Consider the following 25,489-nt stretch of genomic DNA (forward strand, 5'->3'; position numbering starts at 1 on the left):
TGGTCCCTGCGCTCTCAGATGCTGAGAGAGGGGGGGCTGCACCTTGTTGGGAGTGGGGCTCAAGTAAAGTTAGTCACGTAGGTCAGAGCCTGAATGCTCCCAGAGCGGGCCCAGGGCTCACGTCCCGCCACATGCCAGTAATGAGCACGAAGGTCTGTGGCAGGGGAGGATCGTAGGGCCCCCTCGCCCCCTCATCCAGCCTGCTTGTGAACTGAACTTAGTCATGGTGGAAAAGCACCAAACTGACTTTCCATGGGAGGACGGCAGGCAGATCTCTGCGGGAGTCGGGGCGGGGGGGCTAGCTCCCACCTGTGCCCTCTCGCCTTTCCTGGCCTGTGGGAGAAGGGGGATGGGCAGTGGAGACCAATTTCTCAGTCTGCCCGGGATCATAATGCCAGGGCCTTCTTCACCCTGCTCTCCTGCGCTGGCCGTAGACCCTGCACTTTGGGCCACTTGCCTTTTAATATGGGTTGAGCCCTCCTCTCCTGGTACCCATGGAGCTAGCAGCACAGGGGATGGGCGGGGGGGGATCCCAGACCAGGGCCGCAGGCCCAAGCAACCCTTCGCAGGTCACAGGGGCACTGAGACTGGGGACACCTGCCTCAAAGCAAAAAAGGCCCCTTCTCTCCCATGTTGTCAGATATTTCACCGGGGATTTTCCAGAGAGTGTGGCACCGAACTCCCATTGGATTTCAATAGGATTTGGGCACCTAACTCCCTTAGGCCCCTTTGAAAATCTCTGCCTTACTTTACACTAGGAGATACAGTGATTAATGAGGAAAACCCTGTAAACTGGAGCTCCAGGCTGTTGTTGGGCTGTTCCCCTAGATCAGGACAAGGTGACTGTTGACTGTAGAGATGTCCATGCCCTCGACACAGGAATTTGCTTTCCCCCCTGTGAGCCACCATCCTCTGAATCTGCCAGCCTTTGGGGCACGCTGCACGGTGCTGGTTGCCCAGGCTTTGGGAAAAGGGCACTTCCAGGGTGGGTATATCAGCCGCTAGGATTTAACAGTTAGCCCCCGAATAGGATAGGATTTCCTGCTGGATTTCGTTTGTGTTACCAAGTGCTGAGACCCCGGGCATGATCTGATCGTCAACCTTTATGTTCTTAGCAATGAAAATCAATCAGGCTTTGTGGCTAGCCACAAAGCCTATTTCCTAGCCTTACAGAAGGGAACTGGTGGTGGTTAGAGAGGGAGGCTGAGAGCTGGGACCCTGGATTCTCTCCCCAGCTCTGCCCCAGACTCACGGGATGACCTGGGACAAATCACAACAGGATTGTGAGGCTTCCTGCATGTTTGAGAGCCACTTCGAGCCTCTCAGAGGAAGGACGCTGGATGGTTGGCAGTGCAAGGATGTTGATTTCATGGTGGTTTGCGGCACTCACTGAAGTATTGACCTGGAAGCTACCTCGAAAGAGAGAGGCCGAGGCACCTGGGACTCGGGGAATAACCTGCATTCGGTGCATGGTTTTGCTGTGAATGTCGGGTGCAGAGGAAGGCAGTTGTGAGGAACATGCGCTGCACCCCACAGGCCCAGGTGACATTCCAGCCTCACCCTCTGCCTCTTGATCGCCTCTGCCAGGTACCTGATCAAATTCCTAGCAAAACTAACAGAATACCAGGATGCTAACAAAATGACACCAAGCAACGTGGCGATAGTGCTGGGCCCCAACCTCCTCTGGCCTCAAACAGAAGGGTAAGTGGAATCCACCGGTGCATGCGTGCATGTAACAGGGTCCCCTCAGTGCCCAATCCACAGGGCGTATGTGTCTGTTACAGCCCCTGCTAGGGACCCTTGACATTTTTGCTCAAGCTGTAGCAGCTCAGACTTTTAGCTCTGGAGGTCCCCAGTTCACTCCCCAGCGTGCTGGCTGAGATGGCGGTTGTCACACAAGTACTGGGGAAAGCAGGATATAGCAGCTCCCAGGGGTGGGTGAGATGGGTGAACTGGTGGTTGCTGCTTCTGTTGCTGTTCTCCTTCAGCCCCATTGGCTCCTTAGCTGAGCATCCACAATTCCTGCTGAAGTCAGTGGGAGCTGTGGGCGCTCAGCACTTCTGGAAATCAGGCCACTTCAGTATGGTGTGTTTTTTTTTAAATCCTTTCCCTAAACTTAGCTAGGACCATAGATGAAAGCACATCCCCTGCCCCATAGAGCTTGACAGTCTAACGGCAAGGCACGCTAACGTGAGGCACAAGTGGCCGTTCCAGCGGAGAGAGGGTGAAGGGGGAGAGTTTAATCTGAGAAGGAAGGAAGAGTGGGTTGGATGAAGAGGTGGGTTTCCAGGGGCGAGGAGAAGAGGGGGTTCTGGGCCTGTGAGGACAATCAGACTGCCCCGTGTGTCGGGGGCAGCATAGACTGAGGCAGAAGTAGGGAGGTGAAAGGAGAGAACTGGAAGGAGCAGAATCACGGGTCCTGTGTAAATCGATCCCTGAAAGTTCTCCTGGCTCCTTTGAGGTGGAAGGTGCTAGACACATGAGAACATCGTCATAATGGCTGTGTTAGGGCCTCGACTTGTCACAGGGCTGGGTTAATTTTCTAGCCATTGGCTACCTGGCTGCTATGCCTGGTGTTACCCTATTTACTGTCTGACGTCGAGCATGTCTGCAGTACGGGCACCCCAGCGCCAGAGTGTAGCTGCTTCCTACGTGGCCAAAAGGCTTTTTCCATCAGTGTAGTTAATCCACCTCCCCAAGCGGCAATTCTTCCGTCGACCGAACCACGTCTGCACCTTGGGTTAAGTCAGCTTAACTATGGCACTCACAGTGTGACCTTTTCGCAGACCTGTGCAGTGTAGCTAGGTCGATCCACATTTTAAGAGTAGGCCAGGGCTCTGTATCAGTTCTGAAGGGCCTCTTTCCAGCCTGGAAGTGAAAGCGACCAGCTGTCTGGGTGCTATTGGGAGCATTTCCCAGCATGCCTTTCTGGGGTGCAGTGAGAGTGGTGGGGTGCACCCAGGGTAGAAAGCAGCTGCTGTGCTGCTAAACAGAGCAAGCGGGGCACACTCAGATCCCCAGAATGCAGCTGTGGCTCCCCACTGGAGCACAGCGGCTGCGGAGTTGCCAAACCTGGCAGGCATGTCTGGGTAAAAGGCAGCAGCAGAGCGGGCGAACGGGCTATGGCCTCCTGACATCAGAGGTCAGTGGAAGGCTAATACGCAGCAGCAGCCCAGAAGCCATGGAGTCAGGCAAGCATCCAACCATCCCTTCTTTTGTGTTGGCCTAAATCCTTCTTTATGGTTAAATCAAGAAGCTGGAGGCTTAATTACAGTCCATGCTTCCAAGGGCAGCAGGCCGGGGAAGCCGCTGTGCAATCTGTTCTTGGAGATGCCTTGATTGCAGTAGAACCACGTGAGCCCGTATCCCTGCTTGCTGCATGCTCAGTTGCTCCTGGAGCATGGCCCTGCAGCTTTGGAGCTAATGGTGCCCACAGGAAAAGGAAGTGACGCCATAAACGAATGCACAGTTGGGTTCAGGCTCCTTTAATAACATGATCCGTAAGCTGACCACTGTTCTTGCCGTGACGGCGACGTCCCTACGCTGTGGCTAATGTCCTGCTGCATAGAATTACTCCGTGGGCCAAAGTGTCATGTTGGTAAAAATGTAGGAAACTAGTAGGGAATGATGGGCCAGGTTCTCAGCTGGGAGTAGCAGCAGTACAGTGGAGCTCTGCTGATCTACGGCAGCTGAGGATCCATCCCAGAAACGTCACAGTCGTTAGAAAGCAACATCAGACGTGATGTGTTCATTTAAAAGCATCTAGCGCCTGAGAGAAGCGCTTTATATTAGCAAGGTAAAGGGAGGGTAGCGAGACGAGGGAGGGGAGGCAATGGGTTAGTGCGCTCCTGGGGCTGCCCCTCCAGGCATTTGCACACCTGCTGAGAACTGGAAAAGCCGGGGGGTGGGAGGGAGCTGCAGGGAAGAACTGAGGAGCATCGGCAGAGCTGTGGGAGGGCGCAGGTCTGTAATACCAGGCTGGCTGGAGGGTCCCACTGGACTAGCAAGGGAATTGCCAGGCAGGGCTGTGGTGCACTAGCAGAGCTGCGTTGGAAGAGCAGGGGGACCACGTCAGGCTTGGCACATGTTGGCTTCGGCCAGCGCTATTAACCATCACGTCTGTGAGTCCCAGCCATCGCCGGTGCTGAGCTGCTTCTGCCACCCCCGGTGTGTTGCAGAAACATCACGGAGATGATGACGACGGTGTCTCTGCAGATCGTGGGGATTATCGAGCCCCTCATCCAGCACGCCGACTGGTTCTTCCCCGGAGGTAGGCCGTGCGTCTCCCGCCGGGCGCTGCGTGCTTGCGCAGGTATCGGCTTTGGGAGGGAACATAATGGAGCCGGCCCGCCAGCGCTGAGCCTGAGGGAATGGGGGGTGGGGGACACAAGCGTCCATTCCACAAACCGGCTTGGAGGCCAGTGAATGGGAAAAGGCCTGGACGGTCTCCATCCACTTCCTGACGACCAGGCACTGACACCAGAAAACCTGCTGCGGCCACTGGCACTGCTGGGCAGAGGGGCCGGAAGCTGGGTGGGGCGGGCCCTGCAGATGGCCCTTTCTCGCCCCGGGGTAGTGCTGGGGCCTTGTGGAGAGAGCTGTGCACTGTCACTGCGCCCGACCAGCTCTGTGATTTGGGCTGTGGGGCTGCCAGGCCTGCACCTGCCCCAGCTCTGCCCTCCGACTCCACAGCTCTGGTGGCTTAGGGGGGGTTTCTTCCTGCTTGGCCCCACAAGCCCCCTGTGCTCCATGGCCCCAGAAGGCCAAGTTACCTCAGACAGAATCCAGGATGGAGCGCAAGGTGGCTTCACTCCAGCCCAGCCCCCAGTGAGACACGTCTGTGGAGCTAGAGAGAGACCCTCACTGCTCCTCCAGCCCATTCCAGCCATCTCTCCCCTCCAGCTCCTTACCTGATGGCTTATAGTCCCTATCCCTCATGGAGTCAGCGGCTGGCTGCCCACAAGGCTCGTCCATGTTCCCAGTCATTCCTCCCACCCCATCAGCAGGCTCCCTGGTGCTGCTGGCAGTGGGAAGGGTTCTGTGTCTGTACAGAGCCTGGCACAATGGGTCCTGGCCCACGGGCGTGCTCCTAGGCACGACGCAGACTAGAAATAACAGCAATAACCCCTCACTGCCCAGAGCCCTCTGCCTAGTCTGGCTGCGAGGAGATGCCCCCGAACAACACTGTACCCTCTTGCTTCCCCGACCAGACATTGAATTCAACGTGACCGGGAACTATGGCAGCCCCATGCACGTCAACCACAACGCCAACTACAGCTCCATGCCCTCCCCTGACATGGACCACTCCGACCGCAAGCAGCACGACCAGGCCCGGCGCCCCCTCAGCGTGGCCACGGACAACATGATGCTGGAGTTTTACAAAAAGGATGGGTAGGGCCTCTTCGCTTCGTTGCCGGGGTTTGGTTTTGGTGTAAGTCTGTTACAGTTGTATGAGCCAGAAGAGGCCGCGCCTGACATAGCCTTGGCTGGGAGATCTGCTTGGGACAGGGGGGCCATGGGCACCGTATCCTGTAGCCTCCGCACTGGTGAGCTCGGATGCCTCGCTGCCTTGTCACTCCCACCCTCCCCTGCTCCTGACCCCTCCACCCTGTCCGATCAGCTGCCTTTGGGCCATTTTAGATGGGAGCAGAGCCATTTCCCCTCCCCCACCTCCACCCCCACCCCCAGCCTGAGGGAAGTCACGTTGGAGAGACAAGCTCCACCCAGAGATGAAGGGTTGGGGCAGGAGTCTCTGGAGAGCCCACTAAGTGGGCAGTGCTCCCGAGCCCTCGTCCTGCAAGGAGCTGGCTTGGAGGCGCCGGAGTGGGAGCAGAGGGTGTTCAGAGGGAAGCGGGCCTGCCATGAATTGTTAGGATGAGTTTTCATCACTGGGGTGTGAGAGGCGCAAGCCAGGCGTTTGGGTCTAGCTCAGCCAAGACCAGGGATCCCCAGCCTGCTCAGCAGAGCCTTTTAAGGAAGCCATTGTCCTGCCTTGCTAGTTGTTACGAGTTCCTATGCACTGATGCGCAAACCCTAGAGAAACACAGAGTCCATCCCTCAAAGGGCACCTAGCCCCCCGCAGGCCGTCCCCGTGTCACTGAGACCACATGTCTGGCCTGAGGAAGTCACTGCAGGTTCAGGTTTGGGAAGGAGTTGGGCATTGCCCTTGGGGGGTGAGGGAACAGTGAATACTAAGTAAATGTCCAGGCCAGCCCCCCGAAGCTATGGGTCTGTAAATGGACCTGCCCTGGTAGGTCTCCAGGGGCTACCGCAGTGTGAATGTTCCATGATGGGGATTCTTTGCACTTGATCATACCTTAGCACTTCCTAACAATTAATTAATTCATACGTTTCCCAGTGAGGATGGGCAAGTGTTTTACTCCCCCTCCCCCCCTTACAGAAGGATGAATGACATGAAGTCAGTTGGGCCATGTCAAGTCAGCAATAGAGCTGGGAAGAGATCCCAGGAGTCCCGACTCCTCCCCCGAATCTCTCGGTCTAACCACTAGCAAGCCACCATCCCAGCTTTAGTGTATCTGGTGAGGAAAACAGCCCAGCTGTGTGACAGCTGAATTGGCCAGCTCCGTTGGCATGCACCCCGGTCCCTCTGCAAATCTCTGGGCAGCATTTGCATTTCCCTGTGCACACGGTGCAGCGCAAGCCCAGGAGAGCGGGTGGAATTGGAGCAGAAAGGGCACGCATGCTGAATCAGATTGGGAATATGGCCCAGAGCCCTCAAGGAGCGGGACTGAGGCGGGTGAATGTGCACAAGGGGCTGCCCGTTGGAGTTGTGAGTTAGCAGCAGCCATACTGGAGAGGCAGGCTGCTGCCTGCCCGGATGACAGCAGCCTACGAGTCAGGATTCTCCACCACCGCAGGCAGTCTGGGATCCCTGAATCTCAGCTCTCCAGGGCCCCCGGTGTGCAGGGTCTCGCCCACCAGAGACAAAAATCAAACCTGAAACATCTTAAAGAACAACTTCTCTCTCTCCCTCCCTCCCTCCCCACTTGCACACAGCCCCGTCTCCCTCCCACACAGTTTGCACTTACCAAAAGTTCCCATCCACTGAGCAAAACCGTCTTGTGTTTGCAGAATCCTCTGAAGTTTCTTCCAACGCCTCCTTTTCCATTGAACAATCTGCTTGTCCTCCTCCTGCCATAACCAGGATTCAAAGACCCGTCCTCCTTACAGTGTTACCTTGGCCCTCTAAACTCCTTTCCAAACAACAGTTGCTATACCCAATGGAAGCTTTTAGCCTTAGTTTTCTTTTACACTAATACTTGTATGTTTCTGTCCATGCAGCCTTAGGAAAATCCAAAGGTACGGTATCCTCTAGTAGCCACTGGACCCTTTTCAGGCCACCTGTGTTCTGAACACCAAGCCAGAGCTGTTCCAGTAGGCAGTGAGGAAGCCAAAACGCTGGTTTTTCGACATTTAGTGATGTTAGGAGGCAAATTCTGAGCTGGTTTCTCCCCCGGTGGGTCGGTTTCATGGGGTGTAAGCCCATGCCCAATTTGGTCCAATTAGTGCAATTGCCTTAAAAGTCCATTGCACTTTCATAACTTTGGGAAAAAATAAGGGCTCATGTCCTCTTTTGGAGTGACTCAACAGGAAGCTTCTCCAGCTGGGAGGAATACAACAGCGTCACTACCCGGAATGCTCTCCTATTCATTTTGGCTTCTAATGGCCCACTCAAGTTTGTGGCTGTTTGGAAAGACCTCACAGCAGGGCGGCCATTTCCCGCTGCCACCTTTGTAGTGAAAACTTTTGCCACACACTACAACAGGGCTGCTTGCACAGCCGTCCTCTCCTTCCCAAAGGTTGTGATGGGCTGCAGCAGCTTCTGAGCAAAACCAACAAGATCTCGGGCAAGTTGTTACTTTGGTAGCAATCTCTCTTCTGGTGACACTATTGCTCTCCGCAGGGTTGGGAGGGGGCCTGAGCCAATAGCCGAGCCCTAACTTTGATCCTGACCAATGGAGCCTCCGGGCAATGCCACTGACAGTGAAGGCATGTTTGGAACCTACCTACACAGTTCTTCCAGGACAGTTCTGACCCTCTACAACCCCTGCTGCCCTGCAAGTTGAATTCCACTGAAGAGCAGTGGGGTTCCCCAGTATAAGAGGATTTTTTAAAGGGCCAGAACTGGATCTCATCCGAAACAGGTTAGGCCAATCCTCCACTGAGGGTCCCGCACCAGTCTTGTGTCCCAGTGTTTCACGAGGAGCCGTTGGGCTGCACTGGTGCTCTCTGGAAGGAAGGCTGCCAGGATCTGAATAAGCTTTACCAAACTGGATGTAGTGAAATGTTTTTTCTCCCCTCTTGCTGCAATCTGTGCTTTATTTCTTTGCTCTGAACCTTACTTCCGAGATGGTAAGGGAGTGTCTTTGTGTTCCCCCACTCAGCATGGGCGTCAGGGTGATGGACACATCTTGGGTGGCCCGCAGAGGCACCACCATAGTTCGAAAAGCGTCCTCCACCCCGCCTGCCATGCAGCCCCCCGCGCCGCCTTCCGATCTCGCTGCTACTCCTCAGTCACCAATTCCTGAGCAATCTCTTGATATTTCAGCTACTCCCTCCCCTACTCCAACTAGCTTCGGCTTCCAGCCAGGAGCCGAACGGACAAGGTAAGTCCAGGCGGCAGCGACTGCAGCTGCTGCTTTACGTGGCCTTTGTAAACACGCCTAGCTCCTGCTCACCTGCATGTGCCCTTTTGATTTCACGCTTCTGCTTTCTGGTGTGTGTGAATCCAGGCACAAAATAATCCCAAACAGTGACCACCCAGCAGCCAGGAAAATCCCTGAGCAGCCTCGGCGGAAGTGCTGCTGGAAAATGCCATTTCCAGGCTGGCTGGAAAGACAGACGTTTTTGCAAAAGCAGAGACTGGATGCTCAGGGCAAATCCTCCCTTATCCACGCTGCAAATCTGATGGAGATTCTGCGCTCGCAGTGCATGCACCTCACCCACAGAGGGCGCTGTGCTAGGAGTCCCCTATGGAGCACTCCCGTGGCTGGGAGAGCAGGAGACAGGCTCCAGGCTGTCATGTGGGAGCAGGTAGTGCTAACCTAGCGGTCTGTTTCATTGGCCCTGCCTTTCAGTTTTCTCAGTCCTTCCTGCCATTCCCACTGGTCTCCCACAAACGGGCATTCCTTGGCCAGACCGATCCCCCACATCACCCCATTCCGCTGGCTGGAAGGAAGATGATGGAGGCACTGCTTTTGGGGTCTGTTACACTATGTGGGCCAAGCACAAACACACTCTAAATTACACCAGCAACTTGTGCTCTTCTAGCCGTCCTGTGTCTCTCCCCCTCCCACCCCACCCCCTTTGCACACTTGGGTGCAGATTATGCACCTGGAAAAAAGCTGGATGACTGTGAGCAAATTTTGCAGCCAGTTTCGGAACCTCCTTTGCAAATGTGCTTAGCCCTGAAATGTCTTTCCCCGAGCCCATTCCTGACTAGAACATCCTCCCACGGAGAGGGAACGTTCACTTCCAGTGCCTCTCTCTCAGAAGGCCCCGGATTTATTTTGTGTTGGGGGATTCACACACTGCTTCCCGGCAGGCAGCCGGAAAACAAGTGAGCCTGTCAGGTGCAGTCACCCGCCTGCGCAGGGAGTGGGGCCGATGTGACTCCTTCGTGCTTCCAATCTGTGCTTCCTGCAAGTATGGAAGTTAGCTTCTAATGTGCTGCATTCCAGGGGGCTTCCCAGCACCCAGCCAGCTCAGCATATGTGCCAGAGAGATTTGTGATGAGCCCAGGTAGAGAACTTACACAGACCCCATCCCTTAACATGAGCCACCCTGACTCAGTGACTGAAAGCACCAAAAAAATCAACTGTCCTTGTGCAGATGCTCATCTGCTCCGGACCTGGATTTTGCTCTGATTTCTGTGCACCTGTTGACAGCATTTCTTCCCCATCAGTTGTTTGGTAAATTATTAAACACTTGCACGTGAAGGGCCAGAACCTGATCTCTGTTACATCGATGTAAATCTGGAGCAGCCTTGTTCATTGCAGTGGAGTTACTCTGGATGTACACTGCTGTAACAGAGACCAGAGCCTGCCACAGCTCGCTCACTCGTTAGCTCCTATCGTTGTGTTGCATAGCCGCAACCCACAAGTCCCATGGCCCCTAGTTCCACTGTCTGCGTTCACCTGTCTTGGGTCACAGTGTATGTCCCAGCTGGTACGTTGCACCTGCTCCTGTCATAATCTGAATGTGTTCGTTTTCTTATTCCCTGACCCTGCTTAGACGCCTTTCTCACATGTCAGTGTCCTTTCTGCCTGACTTTATGCAGATGTTACAGCATTAGCCTCAGTTCCCAGGACTATGTAAGTCTGTTCCCCTCCCCTCCCTGAGAGCCAGCCTCTGCAGGAGACACACGGAGGGCACTTCCATCGCTGTGGGTGGGAGATCTTGCCGTGTGCTCTCTTTCCATTTCCATCATGTCCTGCCTCCCTCCTGGCACCCTTTCTTTATAGACTGGTGGTGTGCTAAACAGAGATCAAATGGGGCGATGTGGATCCAGGGGCCGGGCGGAGGGAGAGGAACAGGGCCGAGAAGCAGACCCCTATAACATGAAAGACATGCAACGGCATTAGAAAGCGTTCCATGCTTCCCTGCCCCGCTCCCCCAGCGGAGGGCTCTCCCTTACCCAGCGAATGCATGTCCAGGAGTTTGGAAAGGGGGTTTAGGTGTCACCCTTTAGGGCATCACCACTGCAGACCCTTTGACACTTGCCTGGCCTTCCATTTTGGCACAATGCCCTGCTATTCTGACTATACTCCCTGGCTTGGGCCGTTTCTTTGCCACTCCTGCCTTGCCATTCTCTAGATCAGTGGCTCCCAGCCCCAGGCAGTGCCCTTGGTGCTTCAGGCTTTGTGACTGGCATCCTGGGCTACCCTTCCCTCCTGTTATGATGCCCTGCTGAGCTAGGCCCCAGTGAAGAGCCTCGGCCCGCCACCCGTTCAGCCGTGAGTACCCTGGCCTTGTGTGGCCCTCGGGTGGCTTGTGCAGTTGTAAAGCCAGAGTGTGGCCACGACTGGGTCAGGTTCGAGCCCCCAGGGCCACAGAAGGGTGACGGTGGGCACAGGCTGCAGCCTTAGGGCCAAACTCTGGCCTCCACTTCCCCAGAGTAAAGCCAGACACTCTGCAGGTTTCAGTGGTACAATGAGTCCATTGACCCATGTAAGTGAGCTCAGACCCCAGCCCCAGTGCCGTCCCCCCAGGAGGCTGGAACCCGCTGCTCTGCCCCCCCGGTCCCGCCCCCCTGCGGCAGACTCTGGGCTCAGTGTTTCTCGTGGCGGTCTTTGTTGTTGTTGTTGTTACTCTTCTTTGCTTCTCTGCCAGCCTTGCCGCTCCGGGTGGGTTTCTCCCTGTACCAACACTTCTGCTCTTGTTTTTGTCTGTCTGTCTGTTTGGACATTTTGCAGCACGGATGATGTGTCGTCTAGTTGGTTGGACTCCTGTTACCACTACCCTTCCCCCGAGGACGACAGGCCCCCCCCTTACCCTTGCTATCAGCACCTCCGCTATTACCACCCCCAGGCTCGGCCCGAGGCCCCCTTGCCACCCTACCGGTGGTCGGGGCACAGCCAAACTCTGCCTCCCCGCTCCTCCTCCTCCTCCTCCTCTCCCAGCCCTCAGCCGCTTGACATTAACTCGAACCCGAAGCCTTGCTTCCTGCACCTCCCCAAGCAGAGCTCCCTCACCGAATCGCATGCTCTCGAAACTAATCTCTCCACCCCCTCCATCAAACCCCCACTTGTCTTAGCCAAACCAGACCCACCTGGCGCTCCCTACCTCTCCCTTATGTCAGCCTCTCCCCCCTGGGTCGGCTGCGCCAGCGACAGAGGAGCCGGCCTGACTAGGTAAATACCTGTGTGTTTGAGGGTGAAAGGGCCATGTGCGCGGCAAAGGGTTCAGAGCCGTCGGCTCACCGTGCACCGCGGTGACAGCCACCGGGCAGGGACAGGCCCCATGGCCCAGGCCAAGCCTTCTCGCCCCGAGAAGCTGCCATTGCATGGGTCGGCTCTGGGCAGCTCGTGAAGGGGGCGGACGGGGCGCTCTGCCAGGCACTGCCACCTTCCCATCGTATCCCAGCCTGTTTCCCACAGAGCAGGGGCGCAGGGCCAGCCCTTCCCCCACCCGTGACAGAACCATGCAGCAAGGAATCAAAGTAAAATGAGCGTCACAGGCCAGGTCGCACCGCTGTTGATCCAGAGCAGCTCCCTTGACCCAGCAGTGCCCTCGTGAGCCGGTGGGGTTAGCCGCCTCTGCAGTGCAGGCTGTGAATGGCTGCTACCTGGCCTGGGCAGCTTGCAGTTGTTCACCCAAGGAATCCTGATGAGCCCTTACATCGCTTGCTATGCTGCCTTGTCCAGAGGTTCTTTGCTGCTGAGTGGCCTGGACCCCTCTATCCATTTCTTGGCCATTGCAAGTGAACGCCATAGCTGGGGATTAAGAAATGGACTTGAGGAGGAAGCTTTAAACAAAAAACCCAAAACCAGTCCCCACGACAAGTTCTTAGATGCATTGACCCCAAGGCCAGCAGCATCCCTTGGGATCAGCTACTCCGGCCTCCTGTATCACATAGGCCAGAGAACTGCCCCAAATAATTCCTAGAGCACTTCTTAGCAAACAGAGCTCCCTCTGGAGGAGCAGCCGTTGTGGGGAAGGGAAGGGGTTTTGTTCTGCTCTCTCTCAGCTGTATGCCATGCGACTAGGAGGGCTGCAGCATCGCTTCATGCTCTCATTGTGCTCCGCCTGCTTGAAAAGACTTACGCATGTCTTGAGTCCAATGTGTAGCGCGTCTCTGGAAGCACCTTCTGTCGGGAAGGGGGTTGGCTTTGCCAGTGCGAGCGGCGGCTCTTAGCGAGGTCTGCATGCCGGAAAACAGACCAGAGTGCGAGGAGCGTGAGCCAAGTGACCCTGGGCTATGGGGCAGAGGGAGGTCCATGGGGTGGCTTCAAAACAAAGGGACTTACATGTTTTCCTCCTTGTTCCTGTTTGTTTCTTTACAGTACTTTAAAAACCAAGGAGCTGTCGCCCGTGTCTGGGCAGAAAGGCAGCCCAGGCTCCGGTCATGTGGCCCCATGTGGGAGCATGCAGCAGGTGGCCAGTCCCACTCAGCAGCTGTCCACGGAGCAGAGCCCTCACACACTGCGCAAAGGTATTTGCTGCCTTCCCAGGCCAGGCTAATGTAACCGGTACAAGGTGATGAGTGTAATCAAGTAGCAAGCTTCGTGCACACTCAGCCAGGCGTGGGTCGTGCCCTCTAGCATGGCGTTCTGAGTGTGTGTGGGCACAGATTGTCCGGTGGGGCCATTACTGCTCAGGGGTTTGAAGGTATGTTTTCCTGGTGCCTGCAAAGGTGGTCTTTCATGTGCCTGGATCTCCACACTGTCCAGTTCACAGAAGGACTAATCATATGACCATCTGGCATTTGCATGCACCCTACTTGCCTAGTGCTGGATTTCTTCCAGCGATGGTCCTGTGAGGAAGGCCAGCTCTCCGGTAGAAGCCCTTTGCCGGTGTATCTATACAGGCAAAGCACTCCGAGTGTGGATACACTGTAACACGCGCGCACATGCATGAATGCATGCTTTGCTGGTAAAAGTGCAGTTGTGTTGGTGCAACTGCGTGGCACAGCTCGATTGGTCAGGGATCGCACACCTCATGCCCTGGCTGACTGAGCTGTGCTAGCAGAAGTTTGTGTGTGGACTAGGCCGAAGACTCCTGTCAGAAGGACAATTACAATTTGGTCTGGGCCAAATCCTGAGCTGGTGTCAGTCAGTTTAGCTCGATTTAGTCAACAGGGCTACATTGATTTACACCAGCTGAGGATCTGGCTCATGATAAGACTCATATGAAAACCATGTTGGGTCTTGATTTGATGAAGGCTGTTGCTAAATTACATGCCGTAGAGATCTCCCATCATCCCCATCTTTATGTCAGGGAAATGAGCTTGCCACTGACTGCTGGAGCTGAGGAAGACATGACTAGGTTGGTTACACTTGCTTTGTATTTGGAAAGTTCTCATTGCAACCACAGACTTCTTTGTTTGTTTGCTCAAATGAAAGCTACAGATGCTCCGCAAGGGCTGCTGAGAATTCCCACCCAGAAGCAGGAATTACATCTCACCAGTTCTCATCAAATCCCCAAGCTGCCCTGTCTGGGCGGACCCCAGACACTGGGATAATTACAATGTGGGTCAGAGAAGCCTCCAAACATCTGAGTATTCGTGCAAACCACCCCTCGGAACCTTTGGAGGTTGGTTAATAGACAATGGGTAAAATTTTCAAAAGCACCCGAGGGCCAGATTTTAAAAGGTATTTAGCTGCTTAAATATGTAGCTAGGCGCCTGGTGGGATATTCCAAACGGACTCAGGTACTGACGAGCCTTCCAGTGAGACTCGGGCTCCTAAATGCCTAAATCACTTTTGAAAATGGGACTTAGACTCCTAAGTCACTTCGGCGCTTTTGAAAATTTTGCCCAATATGTCTTAACAAAAGCACACTCAGTACCTTGGTCAATGGAGCTTTCAGCTCCTAGAGTTCTGCCTTCCCTCCCCATCGTCCATTGCCACATGGAGGCGGAGTGGCCTCATGTGAAAACGCACTCCCAGTGCTGCCATGTGAATATCACACCTGTCCTCTGTCTTCCAAAACACATCTCCACAGACCTCAGAAACTGACGAGGCTGCACACTTGCGTGGGAAGCTCCTACCTGACTGGAGGGCAGGAGTGAGCCCACGGATGCACAGTTCTCACCGGAGAGACCCAAGGAGTTTGTTCATGGCTAATGTCACCTGCTTGATTAAGTGAGCAGTCCCTGCAGGACATTGGCAAGGCCTGCCTCACAAAGTCATTTTGCTGGGAAATGGAGCTGTGAGGCATGGGAGACAGGCTGGAGTTCGCATCCCTTTGCTCCTGGGTTGACTTTAATTCAATGTTCATGAGTATGATCCCTTGTTCCACTGTGTTTGGCACATCCACCATGGTCCCTGTTACGTGCTGGTTCCCATCTCACAGGGGCTGTTTAAGCACAAGCCCCTTATGCCCCTCCCAGGTGCCATCTTGAAATGATCAAGAATATTCTGACAGCCACAAATCTCAGTAGTTGCAAAGGGCAAAGCTCTTCACTGGGATCCCTGGCGCATATAGCAAGGACAGTGTTTTCCTGAGAATGCGTACAGGACAGGTGCATTTGCACATGTAAGGATCTGTTTTGCATGCACAGCTGCAACCGTTGGCAGATATGGTGCTTTGTAACTGGCATCCAGCCTGGCCCTTGGTGACCTTTCCCTAGTGTAACAGGCTGTCTTTGTGGCTATGAATAAGGAGGGGTTCTACAATCTGGTCCATGGAGAAGATAAGGGATCGTGCCTTTAGCTTGGCTAGGAGCAGCCAGAGGGGTTGGAGCTGTAGGATGAGGGTTCTAGTCCAGGTTACCTATGTGTGTGATTTGCAGAGTAATCGCACGCAGCGCCTGGGTGTATTGCAGCACCAGAGCAAGAGAGCCCAGCTTCTCACATGCAGGAGTTGTAACATCAGATAGGCATAAGAAGTGCTAAGGACCCTGTGCTTCACTTAATGGCATCTCTGTCTCTCTTTGTCTTCCACAGTTTCAAAGAAGCTGGCTCCAATCCCACCCAAGGTGCCCTACGGCCAGTCAGGCGGTATGTCCGACCAGTCCACGGGACAGCCATCCCCCGTCAGCCTGTCTCCCACCCCTCCGAGCACCCCTTCACCCTATGGACTGAATTACCCACACGGCTACTCACTGGCCTCAGGCCAGCTCTCCCCAGCTGCTGCTCCTTCCCTGTCTTCTCCTCCTTCCCTGACGAGCACTTTAACCAAGTCTCGACCCACCCCTAAGCCAAGGCAGAGGCCCACGCTGCCACCGCCACAGCCTCCCACAGCAAGCCTGACCGGCGCTAGCCCGCAGTCCATGGACCACACCCTGCTAGATGACATGTCCCCCGGGGAAAGCATGTCCACAGGTAACCGAGCCGTTCGCTCCCTAGAGCTTTGATCAGATCCCTTGCAGGGTACAGCGAGGGAAGAGGCGAATGCCTTCAGCTAGTTCGTCGCCACGCCAGCGAGTCTCGGTGGCATCAGTTATCCGACGAGTCGGTGTTATCGTGGGCTGAGGGGATGAGCATGGGGATGCCAGAGTCCACTGTGCTGCAGGCACTACAAAGGGAGTCAGTGCAAAATCTGACGCCGTTGGGCCAATGGAAACATGCTCCTGGGTGTTTGGATCCAGGGCCAATATGCAGGGTCTTTAAGATGCTTTTATTTTAAGGAGTGGTGGGGACAAGTTTTAACTCTTACATCTCTGCATCCCCCTCTGAATCCGGGCTTCCTTAGAGGGGCGATCACTGAGAAGGCAAATACCTGAGTGTAAAACCTGCCCTGGCAGTGAGGCAGAATTTAAACGGTCAAACACCTGTGTATGAAAACACAGCTCTCTTCTACCACGTGCTGTGTTGGCAGCCACCCCACACGCTGAGGGTCCTTGGTGAACCCTTGGTGCCGCCCTCAAGCCCTGGAGTGCAGCAGACAGGACTTGTGCTAGCTGGCTCGGGTGCTCTGTTCACGGAGGCTGCAGAATAGATTTCAAAGCCATGCAGGCTTTTGTTGTGACCCATCTGGTGGGATCTTCTCCACACTGCAGGTTGAGCCCTCGCAACAGCCTTTGGTAAGTCTTACAGTTGGCTCCCTCGGTTTTTTAGAACTGTCGTTACACACACACACACACACACACACGCACACACCTCTCTCTCTCTCTCTCGGTTTTTTACACACACACATCTCTCTCTCTCTCTCTCTCTCTCTCTCTAGGAGATGCTTTGAGGCATCCCCTGAGACCTCCAGATAGGTGGGGAGGTTGATATAGAAGTATAGCATATAGTGGAAGGCAAACTGGCCCAAGGACCTTAGGATGGCGACAGCATGTAGGCCTATCTGGTGTCCTTTTGCCTGCTCTGAGAGACTGGTCCTCATTTTGAGGTATATCTCATGACCCCTAATGACTAGAAACACGTTATACATGGTTGGAAACACGGGAATCGTAGCTTTCCATTGATGTATAGTGGATCTTTCTACTCCTGACAGTTCATGAGAGAGAGATTATTTCAGTGATACTCTTGCATGTCCACTGACTCCTTTACTTGTAGAACAGCATCTGTGGCCCAGCCAATCCAGTCCTGATCTGCTGGGTTGTGCTCAAAGGATTCACAAGGGAAATAATACAAATGCCCCCCTAGTACTCCAGGATTGCAGAGCAGGCGATGGTAAATAGGAATGGCAGATTGGTTTGTGTCTGAGTTCTCTCCATGCAGGTTTCGGAAGCTAGTTTCTTTATACTGTAATGTATTCTATGTTCTGTTTTATGACTTGACAGCCACAATTCTCTGAACCGTGTTTCTGTTGTGTTCTTGTCTCCTTGTTGCTGCTTATTTTTGTTTCCTTTCTCCCAATCCTATGATTGTGTCCTTGCAGCTGTTTGAGGCGAGTGATGCAATATTGGATAGGTGTGAGGGGGATTCTCAGGGTAAGCTGGAGTTCCCATGCAAACCTCCCTCCTCTGGCACTTGAAAAGCTAACCCCCTAGACTGACCTCCAGCAGCTGGCTGTTGCGTCAGATTCACCACTAATTCCATCTCGCTCTCTTTGGCCTTTGCATGGGGCTCGCTGAACCGGAATTGCATGGCTTCTTGGGACTGTGACCGTATCACAAGTTCACCAATAATTACCTTATTAGTAAACTTGTTCCTTTTGCTTCCTGGAACCGCTGGCCTTTGTTCCCGCCCCCTTTATATATTGAAATCAGTAAATGAAAACAACCCCGTGACCAGCTCCTAAGCTTCCCTTCCCTTCCCTTATTTTCCCCTCCCAACCATGGCTTAGAACTGACCCGTATGAATAATTTCTCCCTCTTCCATTTCATGTATTGTTTTTCAGAAGGGATGTCATGATATTGCCGCTCTTAATTGCCTTGATTGGGTAGTGATGCTGATGGTGTGTTTCCTGGGGATATTTGGCATCACTAGGTGGTGCTTATTTACTCTGACCAGGAGCACTCTGGAAATGCGCGCCGATAAAACAAACGAATAGCCTCATGCAAATGCGCTGTAGCTTTAAAAGCCCAGTGTCCTAGGCGACGAATGAGGCTTGCATGCTAGGCACATGGTATGGGACTGTTAGGCTGAGCAGCCCAGTTGATAAAAACAGCCACTGTAAGTCACTGCAGTGCCCCACCTGTATAACTCCACCTGCACGCACAGGGCCAGCACGTCAGTGGGCCCCCACGGTGCACCAACGGATGCCCTGCACGTTCTGATGGCATGTGAACTGGACGAGCGTGCGTCCACAGGCTGGCCTCCACCGCGGTGTTAGCGCCCGCTGTAACTTGAGTGTTAAATCTAACCGACCAAAAATCTCTCACTCCACCTAGGCATGCTTTGGACTCAAGCTAGCTAGCCTGTCGGGGGATACGTAGGTGCTCCAGCTAGTAACGCAGCGGGAACAAAGCTATTCTGTGGTGCTAATCCAGCCACCCTGGGCAGCTCCAAGGTGTGGCTGCTCTCACTAGAGCTAAGATAACTTGAGTACAGCTAACTTGAGCTAACACTGCTCTGAAGGGGCTGTCAAGGCTAGAATTTTTGCTCCTGTCTCCACACAAGTTAATTGATTGCCATTTAGCTCAAGTTAGCTAACGTGTTTGTAAATACTAGTCCAGTCCCTCCACAAACGCTTGTCCCAGGGCTCAGGTATTAGTGGTTTATCCCGGGATCCAGCCATGGGCAAGGCCAAGCATTACTAGAGCATCTAGACTAACATTTGCAAGGCTGTTAGCTAACTTAAATGGAAACGGGCACAAAAACTCTAGTCTAGACAGACCGTAAATAGCCATTTCACAGGCTGTAGTCATGACAACACACCCTGGTTTGCTGTGATGTTCCCCTTTATTTTTCCAGCAGGGGTTTCCTCAAAGTCTTCCCATTACATGCTGCAGAACCTTAGTCTGATGGAAACAATCTCACAACGCTGGTTAGCAGTGAGCTTATTTCAAATACACATGACAGTTAGGCCTCTTTATTTCAAAAATTAAAATTGCTTAATATCTGAAAACTGGACCCCCCCCCCCCCTTCCCTGCCTCCCTGAGGCCCTGCTCCCCAATCCCCTGCCCGTGCTCCACCTCTTCTCCCAGGCCCCACCCTTGCTCTGCCTCTTCCCTTGAGGCCCCACCCCGTTCACTCCCCTCTTCCCTCTGCTCTGGGGCTGAAATGGCAGCTGCAGCCTGATGCAGAGCCTGCCCAAGAGATGCAGGTAGGAGGCAGCCCCGGCCAAGCAGGGGCTAGTGCAGGTTGGTGACCCAGCGCCTTCCCCACGCCGCTGCTGTAACCAGACTTTTGGTGTCCGGTCAGTTTCTGACCAGACGCTGCCAGGTCCCCTTTTCAACTGGACTTTCCAGTCAAAAACCGGACACCTGGTAACTCTATCCAAAGCAGCTAAAATATAGAGCCCCTCACATCGTGTGAGCCAGCTGTACCCCTAGTCCCACTGGCCAGATATGCAGAATGGTCCAATATCTGCAGCTGCTCGTTTGGCATCAGGGAAGAGATCATCCCGTGGACAAATGGCCCGGCCTTAGCGCAGGGGGCTGGCTAGGTGACTTCTCGAGGTCCCTGCGAGCCCTACAGCTCTGTGGTTCTAAACACGCCTCCCTGGTTACACATCCACGCTGCAGGCTCTGGGTAATGCTGATGCCCCCAAGAGGCATTAGCTGCACTCCTGAAAATGTGGGCCCACTCCCATGTTTAAGGCTGCGCTAGGCAAGCTGTATTCCTGTTGGCAAGGGGCGCTTATGCAGTCACTAGGAACAATGGACCAGTGACGGTGGGAAAGGAATATAAAAATCTGGGGGCAAATTTCTGGTGGTGCAAGCTCAGGGAAGTCAGCAGGGTTGCCCTGGTGTCAGCAAGAGCAGAATTTGGCCCCTGGTATAAAATGAGCATAAATCTTCGTATAAAGTTTTGGGGGAGGGGAGAGGAGGTATGGGCGTTGTCCCACCGTCCCGTCCCTCTGGGCCGCACATCCCCGGAGCAAACCATATGGGTCTGAGAGCGGGTACTGTGCCCGTGGCATCTGCCAGTCATAACCCCTGTGGGCCAAACTCTGCTTCCAGGCCCACACAGCAAATCTCAGCTGGGATCCTCTGCTCTCTACCAGGCAGGTGCTTATGCAGGGCTTGGAGTGCTCTCTCTCCAGATCTCCATCTGTGCCCAGGCCTATGTATTGCGTAGGGTTTCTTTTTTAACTCTTTAACTCCAGGACTTGAGTTTGCTCCTCCTCAGGGCTCCAGGCTGAGGAGTAGGAGCTCAGAAAACCCGGCGCCTGTTTCTCCAATCTTTCCCTCCCGCAGGCCCCAGCCTCCTCTGGACCCATGCTCAGTGTGACCTTTCCCACTAGCCACCCATAGGTCCAAAAACGTCCCTCCCATCCACAGGTGAAGAGCTGCCTGCCCCCCATTCGCCTGCCTGATTCACCTTCAGCCCAGAGCCATGGCCTGGCTCCATGGCAGGCTGTGCCTGTCCCTGGCTGTTTCCACCGAGGTGACCCACCTTCCCTTCCTCTTGGTGTGAAGTGGGGCTCAGAGCAGCACAGAGCCCGGGGGCAGGGGGAGAGTTGCCAGGCAGGGAGAGGCAAGTTGGACCAGGACTGACTCTACCCAGGAGGCCCCTGTCCAGCTCTGCCTCCCTCTGGCCACAACCCCCCCATCCCCTCCCCTGAAGGTATGAAGTGCCGCCCGCCTGGCCAGCATTCGAAGGGTTACTAGCAATGTTCCCTCTAATTTTTTCCATCCTTGTGCAGACTGAATTTTGTTATGTGCAAGGTATGTGTGGATGTGCGCCACTAGCAGAAACAAAAAACCTGGATATAATGTGTATATTTAAAAAGTTACCATAGGGATAATTACTCCAGCCAGGACAGGTTGGGCATTTTAGAACTCACTACTCAAAGAATTAAATTGAAGCGTAAGAGAAATAAAAATTATGAAATGCACAGACCAGTCAAAAAGCTAAAATAACACACTTTGAAAGAAGCATGGAGAAGTAACAACAACAACAATACAAGTATGTGTTGGGAGGTGAGTGTGAAAGACTGTGTGTGTGTGTGTGTGTGTGAGAGAGAGAGAGAGAGTGAGTGTGTGTGTGTGAGACACACAGCCTCCACACAAGTGTCCAGAGCTGGAGCCCACCAGGCCCTGGGCCGGCTGCTGGTCTGTGGAAATCCATGTGGTGTGGGTGCAGCCAGCTCGCTCTGCGGTGTGGAGGACTGAGCTCTGCTCTTCGTTCCCTGGGCTGCAAGGACCTGCCGTGCCACGGACGCAGCACCCTCTGCGTCTGTATCTCCCTAGCTGCTCTTCCTGTCGGGGCAGCTAGAAGAGCAGATTGGCTCAACGTGGGCTGCTTGAGGGGGACAAAGGAGTAAAATGGGGAGGGGGAAGTTCCAGAAGGCCCCCCCCCCCACCAAAGCAGAATAACTTACTATATTTGAAACCTGCATTGATGGCCCCTTGACCCTTCCCCAAAGGCCAGTTCACGTACCTGTCCGGCCACACGCCTATGCACACCCTACCCTCAAACGGGCCTCGTGTGTGTCACTCATTTCCCTATGAGACTGGAAAAGGGTGAACGCATGGAATGGGGCTGGCCTTGGTGGCTAATGTGGTAATTGCGATATTTGCATTTGGCAGCTGGAAAGGACCCAGCTAATGAGGTGGCCGCATATTTGGGAGAGAGTGTTTAATATCCTTTCGTGTCTTCCCTCCGCCCCGCAAGCAATCTCTCCTGCCCAAGAAGGAAAGATGAAGGGGCTGAATATTGGCAGGTTTGAAAGGGAGGATGGGGTGAGGTTTAGGACGTAGCCATCAGTACATGAGAGGTGATAGCTCCTTGAGTGTGAGATCTACTGTCCAAGTCCTGCCCTGGAGACATTCACGACTAGACAAGGCAATAGAGAGTGTCCTCGCGGGATCAATCCTGTATTCCCATAGTGGGGTAGGCTAGATGGCTCCATAGCGTTTTCAACTCTAATGTCTACACTGGGAAAGGATTGAAAGGGACTAAGGCGAGTCTGCAAAGACTAAGGGTCCGAAACAGAAACAAGGGGCAGTAGGAGGTGCCAGTTTCTGCCCCGTGTTTTGGAAAGTCACTGGGCTCAGCACCTGTGCTGAGTCCTCGCAGGCCCGTGGTGCTCGTGACCAGAATGAGAGAGAGCCTGGCTGCTGCGACGGAGGCGCCCAGGCCTCAGGAGAGGAAGTGAAAACGATAGAAGGTGCCAGCCAAGACTTTATTATGACATCCCTGTTCTCTGACATTAACAGTGTACTAGCCTGAGAACCGTTTTTGCCGCTAAGAAAAAGCAGCACCTCCCAAGCTCCTTTTTGCTGATCTCATCTGTCCGTCTTAGCGCGGGTTCACCCGGAGCAGCCTCTTACCTCTGCCTTTCTGTGCCCAATTGCAGATCTCGTCCACTTTGATGTTCCTTCTATACACATTGAGGTTGATCCTGCACTCCACGGAGATCCTCTGGAACAAACCCAGAGACATTCCGTGGCAGGGAAAGTCGATTCGGAAGAGGAAGAATCGGAAAGCACCGCCCTATGACATAGCATCCCCTTCCCGCATTGACTCTCTTGTACATACATGTGATCCCATAACCACTACGGTCCGGAGACCTTGCCATGGCGGGGTTTGCTCTCAGTCGGGGCTCCATTCGCCAGCTACTGGCGTGAACTGGTTGGATGGACATGTGTGACTTGCAGCAAACAGGGACAGCCTGTCTCCATGGCAAAATGCATTTCTGGGGCAGTTTTGATTATTTATTTCCATTGGTTTGTTTCGCCTTATCCAAACTTTGCCTTTTGACTTGGTGCCTAAGTATCCCCCTTTCAAGCTTCCAGCCCTGTTCCAAAAATAACCCCAACCCCCCTCTCCGCCCCCCCCCCCAAACACAAATTCCCCATTGCTCTTCAGCTTGCGGGAGGGAGGCAGGGTGGTCACTGCAGTAATGGTGCCCAGTGGGTTCGGCTCGTTGGGTTCCACCAGCGTCCCCTTGCCTGGTAGCTGGTGAAATCCTCGCCCGGTGGCCCATTGCTTTTCCAGCTGCGCTGCTGTGCCGTCAATGTCCATGCTGTCTCCATCCCCTGCAGGAAGGCTGCCATGGGAGAGGTGTCCTCTTTAACCCTTAAAAGCCTGTTGTTTTCCAGACTGTCTGCCAAAATGACCGCTTTAGGGTGACACCTGCAGGATGGTCTCCAGGAGAGTGTTTGCCCCAGTGGGATCTGAACCACGTCTCGTTGTTCCCAAATACCTCACCCTGGCTTTTTTCCCTTCCGTTGTTTCGTTGTTGGCTTGACTCCTTGTTGTTGGCCGGGGAACGATTCCCTGTCTGAGCCGCGGCCAGAGATTTGGCGAGGAACCAAGTGTGACTGTTCCTCTTGGGACTGCGGCAGGCAGTTGGGAGCGGCATGGACGTGCCTGCCACTGGCAAGGGAGGCGTGAGCCCCGTTGGTGTGAATGGCACCACTTTGTGCTGGAGAGCAAGGCCATGCTTTGAATAGCAATAATGTGCTCATGCTGTGTCCCCCTAACCGTGCTTTAGAAGGTGAGATGTGGCCCAGGTGACCTTGCCTTTCCAGCTCACTGCTCACCAGCGCAACTTCCTCATCTCCCCCCCACACCCTGGGTCACATATTCCTGCATCAGTGTCTGCAAGGAGAGGGGAGGGCGAAACTGACGACAGGGACATGTTACCAGGGACCTGATTACAGTTTACTCAGCGCTGGGCCTTAGTTAACTCTTTTGTTCGGGTGGTGTGGAGCAGAGGTTTTGGTGGTGCATGCAAAGACAAATTTAACCTTTTATCCTTTTGAAAGATAGATTTATATATATATATATATCTGTCTGCATAGATATATATATATATTATATATTTGTATATATAAATAGATCTATCTATATATATATATATTGGTTTTATTTGAGCCATTCCATCTGAATTGGTGTACCAATGTAAATTGAAATGCTTAGCATCCCCGGATCCAGTATAAATGTATAAAGAAATATTCTCTCACAGCCGTATTTGCAAGTTACGATGTTACAGCTTTTTGCACAGGTCATAAGTGCAACTCATCACCCAAACTGTAATGGGGACACGGGGCGGGGGCCGGGGGTGTAGTGCAAAATCACCTGAAATAAATGTGCAAATTGCTGTCAAAACTGTTGGTAAAACTGGGGTTCTTCTCCTCGAACACGGTCAACTTCTTGTATTTTCAGCAGTTCCTCCAGAAGGACTGCAGGTTTGTGTCTCACACTCTGACTTGAAATATCAACACCCTGAGCAGCTTCTTTAAAGAAGCTGCACACTTACTCCCCACGCCACCCTGTCCCCAACTCTCCCTGAAGAGTGTTCTCATTAAAATAGAATCAACTGATGTTGTCTGCTGAACCCTTTTATGTAGCCTCTAATGCAGGTCTCGCTGTGCCTTTAGCAGTCTGTTTTGCCAAGGAGGTGGGGAGGAGGGAAGGTTGTAGAAGGATCGGGTGACTATTCATCTGTGAAAAAACCTTGTCATTCTCAGGGGTTTATGCTGCAGCCCATCACCATGGTATCTGGGTATCTTCTCTGTAAAATCAATCGTGATAACGAAGTCTGTAGTGGAATTCATGGAGTCTCCGGCACTCATCGAGAGGACACCCAGACTTGTGTTGGTGGCTCAGCTGGGTGTCTTTGGGGGGCCAGTTCTCACAAGAACATTGGCCAGGGCAGAGTTCAATCTGAGCAAACGCTTACAGAAAAGAAAGACAACATCCATTAGGCCTGTTCCACTTCTAGTGCGGTTCTAGAGAAACACCCCCTTCCCTCTTCACCCCTCCCCCCCCAACGTGGTGCACTTCTTTGCAAAGCCACACTGCAAAAACACTGCAAAAACAGATCCAGGGTGACTTTCTTTTTCTCTCTCTCTCTCCCTAGAGCAAATCTGTGCAGTTTGCATGTAAAATGCTGGGCTTTCCTACCAGCCAGCTGTGCAAACTCAGCCTGGGAGCTGAAAGTCAAGCTGGCCTCTTTCCTTCTTGAACAACATGGAAAACAGATCCTCTCAAACTATTTTGATTTATTTTTGTTAATGAGATTACAAGTTTGGTTGATAAAGGTAATAGTGTTGATGTATTATACTTACTCTTCTGTGAGGCATTTGACTGGGTACCACAAGACATTTCTGAGTAAAAAACTAGAATGATAAAAAATGTACATGGCACCCTTTAACTGCATTAAAAGTTGGCTAACTGATAGGTCCCAAAATGTAAGTGTAAGCAGAGTTAGCACTGAGTGTGTCAGTTTCCAGTGGGGTCTTGCAGGGATTGGTTCTTGGCCTTGTGGTATTTAACATTTTTATGAATGACCTAG

The 25,489-nt window shown here is 53.4% G+C and overlaps 1 protein-coding gene across 15 annotated transcripts in view; it reads left to right on the forward strand.

The window, feature by feature from the left end:
* The window catches only part of ARHGAP44 (Rho GTPase activating protein 44), a 146,453-nt gene extending 121,377 nt beyond the window's left edge, over positions 1–25,076 (forward strand). For 4 of the 15 annotated variants that reach the window (XM_043528383.1, XM_043528382.1, XM_037914463.2 and 1 more), the window contains 9 exons: positions 1,588–1,701; positions 4,179–4,270; positions 5,211–5,391; positions 7,303–7,320; positions 8,406–8,627; positions 11,436–11,873; positions 13,026–13,174; positions 15,630–16,007; positions 22,544–24,931. In XM_043528383.1, coding sequence (XP_043384318.1) covers positions 1,588–1,701; positions 4,179–4,270; positions 5,211–5,391; positions 7,303–7,320; positions 8,406–8,627; positions 11,436–11,873; positions 13,026–13,174; positions 15,630–16,007; positions 22,544–22,686 — 1,735 coding nt within the window. In that variant the 3' untranslated portion in view covers positions 22,687–24,931. Of the gene's footprint in view, positions 1–1,587; positions 1,702–4,178; positions 4,271–5,210; positions 5,392–7,302; positions 7,321–8,405; positions 8,628–11,435; positions 11,874–13,025; positions 13,175–14,084; positions 14,275–15,629; positions 16,008–17,511; positions 17,564–22,543 lie in introns of those variants that run through there. The other 11 variants (XM_037914467.2, XM_037914471.2, XM_037914465.2 and 8 more) reach the window with 11 other exon arrangements.
* Positions 25,077–25,489: the final 413 nt, after the last annotated feature.

This window comes from Chelonia mydas, chromosome 14, assembly GCF_015237465.2.
Source record: "Chelonia mydas isolate rCheMyd1 chromosome 14, rCheMyd1.pri.v2, whole genome shotgun sequence".
NCBI lineage: Eukaryota > Metazoa > Chordata > Testudines > Cheloniidae > Chelonia > Chelonia mydas.